Below are 12,444 nucleotides of genomic sequence, written 5' to 3' on the forward strand. Positions count from 1 at the left end.
CAGTTTCAGTCAAATTATCATTTACATCAAAACAGCAAGTGTCTTATCACTACATGCGTTGTAACAAGGATAATGTTCGTTCATGTAATAATAAAATCAAGTTACAATATGAACAAAATTGAGGAATTTGGTTGCGTATGCATTGGTTCCATAATATGCAAAAGTGAAAATCAATTAAAGTACTAAAATATGTTCTGCGGACTGTGTCACACATTTTCTTCTTTGTATTGCTACTATTCTATTTTCAGACACTTTCCGATAATTATCAACGCTGTTTAACGAAGGATCAATAAAATTACACTATTACTGTGTTTTGGTTGACGGTTATTCAAATTTTTAACATTCACATTTTTCGATCAAAATATTAAAAATCTTCTCTAATCGCTGTTTATAAAATTATTGAGTTTGTACGTTCTCTGTCTTGAAAATTATTATGATATAAAATCGTTTCATTTGTCCAGATTTATATCTTGATTTATATTGTTCGTATCCTAAATTGATCTCTCAAGTAACTTTGAAATCATCATAATTGATTTTCATTTAAAGGTTTCGTTGAAGGCTTCAAAATAGAGTAGAATCAATTGTTCTGAAAGAATCTAATTGTCATTTTGATCATTAGCCAAAAATGTAAACACTAAAAGTAGAGCAAGCTTGTAATTTGTGACTTTTAGTGCATCCATCATCATCTTTATTTTTTTATTTATTATGTGTACCTTAGAATTATTTCATTTTTAATGTAATCGTGATCGGTCGTGTCTTGCATACAATCCTCTAATTTTTTTTATATAGTGACAATATCAATTCTATATTGATTCAACCAATGATTTTTTTTCTGAAACAATCAATATAAGTTTTTAACAACATTTTGTTTGAACCTTCTGATCTACACTAACTTGATGTCTCTCATTGTATATTTAAATCAGTTAATTATTTTAGCAAGAAGACAACGTTGGTCATAGATTAAACCAAGTTTTAAACGATCAAACCAAATCAATTAAAAAAAAGCTTTTAATTTCCCCAAAAATACAATAATGACGCATTTTCAGTTTTACTTGTCAATCAATAAGTTTCATTATGAACAACTGTAAAAAATAACATAGATATTATTGACACAGCAAATGTCATGACAAGTTGCCGATAGATTAGTTGAGTCCGGGGTAAAACAAACGAAACATAATAATAATCATTAACAATAATTTGACAGCATTTGTCAAATCAGCTTGTAATTAATTTCATTACCGCTTGCCCACGTTTTAAAGTCTTAAACTTTTCTCAGGTGCTAATTTTCCAGCTGAGCCACAGCCAAATCGAATTCACTGTTCATCTGCGTGTTTTCTCCGAACTACATGTGTCCGTCCTATGGTAAAGCTTAACATGGACTTCTCGTTGAGGAACATGTGTCACCTCTTGAGATGACCCAAAATATGTTGGAAAGTGAACTTTATGCAAATTACCAAGAGTAAACAACCGTTTCGGATCGTGAACGTGACTGAATCATGGAGATTGGTGCATATTGTATGAACAAATGTCAGTTCTTGCTTAAAGCATGTTTCAACACATCTCCCAGATGCAGCTTAAGACTTGAAGAAAAATGTAAAATCAATGTCTCGGAATGTGCAATACGCGTCCAACTGTACGCTACATGCTTTGGGTTTATTCGTTCAATATCTGGATAGCCCGACAGCATTTTACAGCAGGAGTTCCTGGTTTGTTTGAATATTTAGTAAAAAGAAAGTACACACAGTAGTCACACACTGAATCCATTATGCATACATTAGAATAAAAACAAATACAATTGAAATGCAAAAAAAGAACTCCTGAGTTTTCCCTTCATTCCTACATAAGCACACTGACACGAATGCTATGAAGAGGTTTAAACTGTTTTCGCGTGTATTCAAAACTAACCCATTTTTTGAATTCAAATGGAAACAACACAGTTTCTATGTGGAGAGATTAGAACCGAGGTTTGGACATAGTTGCAACATATGTTCCTGTTAGTTTTTATCATGGATTGAAGCGTCGCCAAGTCGCCTCAAAAATAGTTGTCGTTAAAGGGTAAGGCCACCATGCGCGTTGTGCAGTTTCAGAAACGTTTTCCGGAAATATAGTGAAAGCTATCAAAATTCCGGGAGGTTCAAAACGGGCGAACCGGCTGTGTCTTCAAATTCAAAACTGGAACAAAAACCAAAGTTGAACTAGTATACCACCTAAGGGATTTCGAAAATACTAATTTTTCGAAAAAAGCTCAATTTTTTACATAAAAATTTCATATTTTATTGCATATAAAAAAAAGTAAACAACATATCAAGAAACCTCGACGTGGTATACTAGATACTGTGTTTATAAAAATCTCCTCAAAATTTGGAAACAAACGATAAAGATTGGTAGCCGCTATGAGTTCGCCCGATTTCGAAGATCGTGTTTAGAGAAAAACGCGTTTAAAGTTGTCTCAATACACATGAAATGCGGCGCGAGTTCCAAGTTGGCCATAACCTCTAACCTGTAGGCTTATATTTTTTCTAAATATTATTATATTATTATAAATATTATTATCTCTGAATATCAAAGTAATCGAGCTGCTGTTTGATTTTTGATAACACAAATAGCGTTGCATGTTTTTGCAGTCCAAAAACCACGATCCTTAGGTTCAGCTTGGAGGCATGTGACACTGCAATATTCGTCGGATTTGAGTGAAAAACGTGCTTAATCCACCTAGCAGTGAGATGATACTTTTTTTTATCAATCCGCATGTGTTTTTGCATAAATACTCTTCGGTGTTTCAGTTCTCATGACATTATTTTATTGACTGTCTTTTTAAGCGGCTATTTGAGATTTCAATAGCCGCTTAACCCTATAATGACGAAGCTGAAAATCAGATCGAATTTGAATCTAAACGTGTGACAATCGATTGAACATTCCGTGAGATGTCGAAGTAGAGTTTACGGTTATTTAAGGTACTTCCAGAGCCGGTATTCAGGAACCAACATAACCCAAACCGATTCGGCCGTATGACGAATAAATTGCAATAGTTTTGAGTCCAACTTTAAAGCTTCTCGGGATTGCCATCTTCTATATCGGTTTGAATTTTGAAAATTCATCATCCTGTAATTCCAGAATCGGGAGTCAGAATTGGATAAAATTAATAAATTTTGTGTTTGTCGATTTAATTTTTTTTAGAAAATGATTGAGCTTTGAGAAACGATTCGATACTGGAACCGGAATCCGAAAATCGGTGTAGCCGAAGTCAGATAAATTCACCTGAGTAGCTGTATAGTTTACATTGGTTGCAAAATGTTTGAAAATCAGTGTAAACATCTTTGAGAAATCGTAGTGCTAATTAAATCCGAATCGAAAACTGAGTTAAAAATTTTAAAAACCCTGCTGCTAACCCGACAAACCTGATTAATTTATGTGAAATAGACATTTTTATACTTATCACCCTGTATCCCCGAAACCGGAAGTTGGCTCTGATGTTTTATAAAATCTTAAAACTTTTCATTTGAATCTTAGATGGTTCTTAGATTTCATTTGAATCTTAAATCGGTTCAGTAATCTACGAGAAAAATGAGATACACAATTTTAATTTCATTTCACATATCATCCTGTAGTTACGGAAACAGAGGTCGGATTCAGATATCTTGTTTGGGCGCATACGATTTTTCGTAGTTTAAAACAATATAATTATGGAATTGCTTTCAACTCGAAAATTCTGCCGTCATCTGGTTTACATATGCCATATTCGAACGATTATGTTGCCAAAAACTTAGCCGTGCTAAAATCGGTCCGACACAAAATGTCACAAAAAGGATACTGTACACTGTGTTAGTGGTACTTAGAAACACTTGTATGTAACAGTATAAAAAATCGTGTTTCACGTTGCTCCCAAGTATTGCTTTGTCATACAGCGTTCAAAACTTCTACAGAGGGAATGAGGAGAAAAGTCGTTTACAGAAAAATATCGAAATCTCCGTTGAAAATGGACGGATTTTAACAATCTATGGCTTGTTTGAAATCTATTACCGTGTGGAATCTAAGTCTGGAAACATATTCAGTATTCAAGATCAAGTGTGACAGATACTGCTATTGAAAATTTTGACATGAAACTTCGTATAACTCCAAAAGTAAACATTCGATCTCAAAACGGAGACCTTTCATTTGCGACTAGTTTGATCAAAATCGGTCCAGCCATCTCTGAGATCTCAACCTCTTAGTTGACAACACATATACACTCACACACACGAACATTTGCTCAGTTCGTCGAGCTGAATCGATTGGTATATGACATTCGGCCCACCGGGCCTCGTAAAATTTTTCTAAAGTTTGAGCGAATTCTATACCTATTTTTTATATATAAAAAAGGCAAAAAGTTGCATTTGAAATGTAAATGAATTGGCTTTCTACTAATCTAAAACAATAGATGATAAATTGGCATCAAAATCAATGAAAAGGCAAATCTTATGATTTTCACTACAAATCACCAAAATAATCATTTCAAAAGATTAATATGAAAAATATACCTCTATTATAATGTTTATGACTCTGCAATATACATCTCATCTGTCACTATTATAGTTATCATACGAACAACTTATGAATTCCACAGTATATGACAGAAGTTATGTTTGTCATAGAAATTTCGCACAATGTTACTAAAAATTTCGTATGAATTTCATAAGATGTAAGTTCAAAATAAAACATTAAGTTCTAAGTCCTTTATAGTGGTTTTAAATTGACGTTAATTTATCCAGTCTTTTTGTTAACTTGTTTTGTTAAAAACTCCCCGTAAAATTCCGTTCATTATTCATAAATTAGTATTTTTCATATCATCCTTAAATAATTTGATGTATAAAGCGAAATATGTCTTATAAGTAAGAGTTACTATTTGGGTATAAATAATTTATCTATTCTTTTTTTATTTATATTTTGATATTTTTATTCAGGCCTATTTGCGTACAAGCTTTAGGCGGCCGATTGAGCTGAGTTTTTAGCTAGATTTTTTTTTATTGGATCTCGTTGTCACCCTTTTTCTAGGGGGAGAGGAGCTTCCATTAACCTCCTGCGAGGATTGAGGGACAGTTTGTTCGTGGTTCGTCTCGTCATCCTTTACCGTGGTATTGTTGTTGATTTCGTTGCTAGTTGCTGTAGATGCGCCTTGTTGTACTAGGGTTGCTTGGAGTTGGTGTGAAGGAAGCACCGTTGTCCTTTTGTGTGGTTGTCTCCTTGTCCAGTTTATCACATGGCTTACCATAGTGAACAGCTTTTTGGCAATATTGACATGTGGCCATCTGATTGTCATAGGTAACAAGTGATTTGCACGGAACTCTTGTATCTTGACCGAAAATCACATATGAATGTATAGCCTTCTTCAAGTGTATGCGTAATAAACGTACGTCATTTAGAATACCGGGAAAAAAATCTTTCACTTTTCTTTTTTGTTTTGCGAATATATGAATCGGTGACGCTTGAGGGAAGATCATGCACACGCACTTCTATAGCACTATCTTCCATATATACTGTAATGTTCCACATAATGCACATTATTATTGTCTTTTGCGAATTGAGTTGCATCCAACTTTTTATAAAACTGGATGTAAACAACATTATTTGTCTTATTGCATTGAAGTAAATGCACACGTTTAATGTCAAGATGCATTTGCTCCTTAAGCAAACCTTCAAGTTCTCGTATCGAAGGTCGAATTTTGCACTACCTGAAGTCAGCAATAATTGTATTCTTTCGTACCGGCGGTAGCTTTTGTTCGTTTGGTTCACTCATTTCCCAGGTCGTTATATTGTTCACTACACAATACTGTACTTGGTTTCTTTCGTCCCGAACGTAAGCGGTTTTGTTTTATCGACTGACTTGGATGAGATGTGAAAGCGAACTCTTTATCTTTTCTTATTATTAGTGTTTTATTAAAGACATCGGCCCTTATTACCGTTCTCACTTCCACTTTCACATTCACTTCACTTACATGTCACTTCAATTTATTTTTACCTACTACCGGTATCACGCATAGTGAAGTGATCACTGTGGTAGAAAAAACTAATTTTTTCTACAAAATGTTGGTGGCGTGATGTTCATAATGACATCAAGTTCATTCAAGTAATTACTTTTGTCTCTGAAGCTAATTCCGTATTAAGGACCTACATTCACTTCACTTGATTTCCACCGTGAAGTGATACCCATAATAAGGGTCACAGTCACTTCACTTTGTTTTCACCGTGTAGTGACACCGGTAATAAGGGCCGATATGTTGAATGTGATGCCATGCGATGGCGTTGCTGAATTGGAAATTGATTTCGCTCAAAGCTGACAGGGTCTGGTTTTATGTAGGAACGTCTATAGGAAAAATATTCAGATGTGTGCAATATCTTACTATGCTCCAAGAATTTAATTTGCTGATTCCGAAGACTAAAGGTTTAGATACGATCGGTAAGTAACAGGCATTGGATTCAAACTGGAGCCGAATATGTTCATCTTTTATACAAAACTGAAAAACATACTCTAAATACGAGTCGATTGTTGTGATGTGTGATGTGATGATGAGATGTGAAGTGAAGCCACCATCAGTTCAAGGACTTGCCAGTGGATGCGGGTAGACTTACAATAGCCCCGATATGACTCATCCATTCACCTTCTTACTATAGCTGTTACCGAAAAGCGAACAAAAAGGGTTGGGCGGATACGTAAGTAGAGTTACTTACTCGTATTCCGCGGGAATAAAAGATGCTCTTCCAACCATAATATCCAGTGCATGGATGAAGCATATCGCTATACATGCTTGAACCCGCCTGATGGTTTGTTTGAGAAGGGCGCGTCAGACTCATTTCAAACCTTCAGAAGGAAACAAGTTTCCTTCAAGTGACTTGGGCTGGCTATCCACAATCCCTCGTCCAGTCATCAATTTGTCCGATGCCCTGATGCTCCCTCCCCTTTACGCTCCCGTGCAAAATGTTTTATATTGATAAATACAATGAAACATAGTGTAATGAAATTAATATAACATAAAATGATATAATAGATTACAAAATAATATAATACAATGTCAACCAATATAATAAAATATATTATAAAACATGATATAAAATAACAGTTAATGTAGAGTGTCAGTTATGTTCTTCTATCATCGCAATACTGCAGGAAGTAGAATATTTCTCTTCTAATAACAATAATAATATCCACATCTATAAAAATAATATATGTTATTATTATTGATGACAAATTAATAATAATAACAATCAAATGAAAATAACAATAAAAAACAATATAATATAGTACAATGAATTATATAATAAATAATAGAATCAATAAAATGATATGTTGCGATATGCTATGATATTATATTACTTGAATTTATATGTCATTTCTCATCCTCTCATTCTTCCATCAACGCATTCCATCGACCATTTGTCACCACAGACACACGTATAGGCATGAAACAAGAACCAGTGAGGACCAAGCTCACCTTGTGACGACCTTGATATTTAGTTAAAAGATTACTTTAAAAATGATAATTTATAAGGAAATCAAATTTATATTTTGCGCAGAGGTACGTAGCACTACTCATAATAAACCCTACAATATAATATAATATAATATAATACAATATAATATGATATAATGCAATGCAGTATAATACCATACAACATAGTATACAATAACATAAAATAGTGTAAGACGATAATATATGAAATAATATGCTATAATACAATATAACAGGTAATGTCGCAGTGTAAGTTACGCTCTTCTAATAAAAATAATAATAATAAAAATAATAATACATGATGTAACAAACAACACAATTATATGTTGTAATATACTATGATAAACACTGCACTTTAGGATGGGATGGCTTCTACCTACAAGCCATTTCGCACCCTCTTATTCTGCTACTAACGCAGAAGGCGATAGCACCCAGTCGACGCCGTTCTATTGACCAAATGTCATCATAGACGCTCGGGGATAGGGACTTGTGAGGACTTAGTTATCTCACCATTTGACGACCACTCTAAATACGAGTCGATTGTTTTCTATTTACTAGGGATCGAAAGTCTTTCTGTAATGTTTGAATCCAATTGATGAGAACATTGCATGGAGGCAGGACTGAACGATGAAATAGCCGCTCTTGTTCTGAATAACCAAAGATAAACTCAAGATTACAATCAAAGATAAACTGAAGATTACAATGTTCCATACGTTTCATTGAAAAATGTTGGGTCAGTAATCGTGAACCAGTTGGTTCAGTAATAATGTAATTTTATTGACCCTCCGTTAACAAGCGTCGACTAGTTCCGACAAAATGCCATGGAAACAATACAAGTTAGAAAGGAAGCACACATATGTTTACATTCAGCATATAATGATTTCTTGCCACAACTGATGCTTCATGGGATGAGGCTATAACAAACTAAATAAATTCTAGACAATGGTTCTAAGTAGTTTTCACTTTCTTATTCTAAGAATCACTGATATAAAGCGAAATTTCTCAATATCGTTCATACTGTAACTTGATATTTTTCCAAACATAAACAATCATTGTCATAGTTACGACGCATCTAGTGATCAGACACTTGTTGTTTTGCTTCAAAATACTCAAATTGACAGTGAACCGAGCTCATCGAGGGGTCCTATTCAAATGATACCTAAGAAATCGCAGACTACTCTATCTTGAGTTTATCTTTGTTACAATGTCCCATACGATTCAATGAGAAATGTTGGGTCAGTAATCGTGAACCAGTTGGTTCAGTAATAATGTAATTTTATTGACCCTCCGTTAATAAGCGTCGACTAGTTCCGACAAAATGCCATGGAAACGATTCAAGGAAGGAATTAAACATATGTTTACGTTCAGCACATAATGATTTCTTGCCACCACTGACTTCAATGCTTCATGGTATGAGGCAATTACAAACTAAATAAATTCTAGGCAATGGTTCTAAGTAGTTTTTACTCTCTTATTGCAAGAATCACTGGGTATGAGGCAAAATTGTTCAATATCGTTCATACTGTAATTTGATATTTTTCCAAACATAAACAATCATTGGCATAGCTACGACGCATCTAGCGATCAGACGCTTGTTGTTTTGCTTCAAAATACTGAAACTGACAGTGAACCGAGCTCATCGAGGGGTCCTATTCAAATGATACATAAGAAATCGCAGACTACTCCATCTTGAGTTTATCTTTGGAATAACGACGTATTGATTTTTCGATCGAATGTGGTTCGATCGAATCATAGCTACCTTTGATTTTGCTAGCGTTATGAAGAATACAAATAAAATACGAGCGAAAAAACGATGCGACGTTATTCAGAATAAGGGCGAGTGAGCTTGAAACACAATTTGCTCTGTATACGAAATGGGTCATCGGAACTCAATTGAATTAAAACCTCTCTGAGTCTTAGACTAAAGTTATTTGCATGTATCACCTAAACACACGAAAACATCTTTTTTCTGTAAACCGCTACCATCGTAAAATTGATACGACGAGAATGTGAAAGTGAAGGTGATACCGGTAATAAGGGCCAGAATAAGAGCGAATGGCGCTTGGGATAGGTCTAACACACACAGATCAAAATTAGCCCCTGGGCAATCCCAAAGTCAAAACCATAAACTTCAGTGATTAGAGAAAAAGTTTGCAGCATCGGATAAAAATTTTTTGAATACGTACTACTCTTCAGTCGAATGCCATAAAACTAGCAAAAATCAAATAGAATGATGCATAAGCACTTCGTTATTCGAGAGGAGCGCGAATTTTTGGTAATGATATCGAAAGAAAAAACACTAGGAACTAGTAGGTTTTGGTTGTTTAATTTCAATATAGCTCAAAAATAAATAGTATCGCATTAGATTCAAAATTTAGTTCTCTTGCGTCTTCTTCACACATATATCCGTTTCCCTGCAAGCGCTTTGTGCGATAAACTCGATCAACGTTCTGGTAGGCCTGCCTGCCATACCTCCTCTTAAGTACGGGTAATCTATTCCTTTCGTTGTCATGACATTGTTGGCATCGATATGCAACCACTGACCGCACGGTAAGAATTCCCGAAGAAATGCAGCTTGACAACATGGTTCCCCACCAACACATAGGCCAACATTCTGAACGTCTGCATGCGGTAGCGTACATATCTGCTGGGTAAAATAATCCCACAAAGGTAGTCTCCACACGCGATCTCCGGTGTGAATGCCGGCATGCTTAATCCTCTGCCAGAGAGCTTCAGAGTTGGTGTACACGGCACTACAAACTTTGCCGAATGAATCCAGCACGTGCTCCGACGTTGTGGCAACGTCTACTATATATTTCGGTCCAAAGGTCTCGGCATACAGCAGAGCATCGACAAGCACCAGAGGGCCTTCGCGATCGACATCCACAACTTCTATATTCTTACCGTTTTTCACCGGTATGACATCTCCTGGTTTGATGGCGTTACAACCAATCATATGTTCACATAGAGGAATCAAACCTCGAATATTTACTGGTAGTTTCAATGAAGCAATCGCTCGACAAGCGGCAACTACGCAGGCTGCTCCGGACATGTCACCGCGCATCATTTGCATATCTTCGCAGGATTTAATGCACAAACCACCACTATCGAAGGTGTTTCCCTGACCAATCAACACAATCGGTTGATCCTTGCTGCCTGCGCCGTAGTAACTCAATTCCAAAAATATTGGTGCTTCACAGGACCCTTTCGCTACCGCCAAGAATGAACTCATACCCTGAGCCTCAGCCCAACTGCGTACCTTCACTTCTACGTTTACTCCAGAGTTAGCTAAAATGCGAACAACATTCTGCGCAAATGTGGTGGGAGTCATCAAATTGGCCGGCATTTCTTGCAGTTGCCTGGCTAAATTCTGCGCCTCAGCTTTAATTACTCCAATTCGCCAACCATCAGAATCACATGGCAATCCTCGGTCCACGTGTAACTGGCAATGGGGTATAAATTGCCTATTCTCAACCTTTTTCAACTCCTGATTAATCCAAATGCTCATATGGGCGCCTTCAGCAGCTGACTCTGCGTGTCCCATTTCCTCCACATAGATGAAGTTAGTTTCTAGTTCCTGCAGTTCGCGACAGCCGCTGGCGGAAGCTATTCGAATGGCTTCTTTGGACTCATCCAATTTTTCGGTGGATTCGTATCCAAGGCAGTCACTACCAAGACCACAAACGGCGACGGATCTGAACGTCGGTTCTAAGTCGTAAAACACACGAACCTCTCCCCGCTTAGGAATAGGCCCGGCCAGCCGAATCAAATCCAGTAAACGACCGTTGGTTTGGAGCTGTAGGACACAAATAGATTCCAATATTTTCATTTCGTTATATTTCAACAAACTTACCTCATTATACCTGGCTGCAGCTGGTGTTAAGGTACCTGTATCGAAGACATCCTCTTCGTCGACGTAGATTCCAAGGACCAGACCTTTCGAAGGCGGACTAGCGCATTTTTCTGCACCCTTGATGGCTTGCGTGGAGCTACGCCGGAAGCTACTATCAAAGGTTCTCGGGAACACGGATTTCGTTAAGTATCGCCAAATGGACATAATTTTGAAGTGCTTCTGAAAATTTCACAAAAAAAACGGAAAATTTCGCTCCAAATTTTGATCTCCTCGTTGGAGGCGCTTCCGGAAAGACTGGAGAAAAGTATATGTGCTTCGGGCCGAGGTTCTCTTTAAAATGAAAATTTTTCGTCCTTTGTCCGGTAGTTCACTAAATCATGGCTAACTTCGTTTATGCCTAATTTCGTTATTGCTATTTGAAGTACAAATTTTTTTCTGCTCCCATAATATTTCAAAACGTTTGAAAAACAAAAACTCTCGATTCTGCACGAATTTATAGTTTAACAATTCTCTTTATTGCAATATCTCTTCTTTTAGCAATTACTTGTTGTTTTTCATCAAAATTTAAAAACCTCAGGACCGCTATGTTTACCACATACAAAAAAACAACGCTAATATTTCAAGAAGATTGTTGGTAGATTTAAAAATTATCTTCGGTTTATTTTGCAGAGAGTTTAAACTCTCATTTTAAGAGTTTGAACACATTCATTAACAAAAAAGGGAATTTCTTTTCAAACTGAAAGGTTAACTTTCAACTTAATGTATGCTCACATTAATATCATGTTCACATTAGCGCTCATATTACTTGATATACAGAGATGATATGCATATCACGTCGAAGTGTTCACATATGAACTAGATGATATCGTTTGACAATCAAGCTGTCATCTTGAATGCACTCATTAGATAAAAGGTCAATAATATTACCTTTCGCTATTCAAATTAAATCAATAATTGAAGTCTTGCATTTAATGGTCTCCGAAAGCAAGTATTTGTTGAAAATTCGAAATTAAAATGAGTGTTTATTGTCACTCTGAAGGTGACATTCATAAATGAGTGCGTTCAATGCCATTATCCGTGTTGCTAGTGGCGGATTTTGACAACTCG

At 36.0% G+C, this 12,444-nt stretch overlaps 1 protein-coding gene across 1 annotated transcript; it reads right to left on the minus strand.

Moving 5' to 3' along the window:
* Positions 1-9,791: 9,791 nt before the first annotated feature.
* LOC131428070 (cytosol aminopeptidase-like) lies at positions 9,792-11,693 on the minus strand. The gene is made up of 2 exons (XM_058591720.1): positions 11,338-11,693; positions 9,792-11,280 (listed from the first exon to the last, which is right to left on the minus strand). Exons 1-2 carry the CDS (start codon positions 11,539-11,541, stop codon positions 9,859-9,861), a joined length of 1,626 nt encoding a protein of 541 aa, XP_058447703.1. The 5' UTR covers positions 11,542-11,693; the 3' UTR covers positions 9,792-9,858.
* Between the last annotated feature and the right edge of the window lie 751 nt (positions 11,694-12,444).

The sequence above is a fragment of the Malaya genurostris genome, chromosome 2 (genome assembly GCF_030247185.1).
Source record: "Malaya genurostris strain Urasoe2022 chromosome 2, Malgen_1.1, whole genome shotgun sequence".
Classification (NCBI taxonomy): domain Eukaryota; kingdom Metazoa; phylum Arthropoda; class Insecta; order Diptera; family Culicidae; genus Malaya; species Malaya genurostris.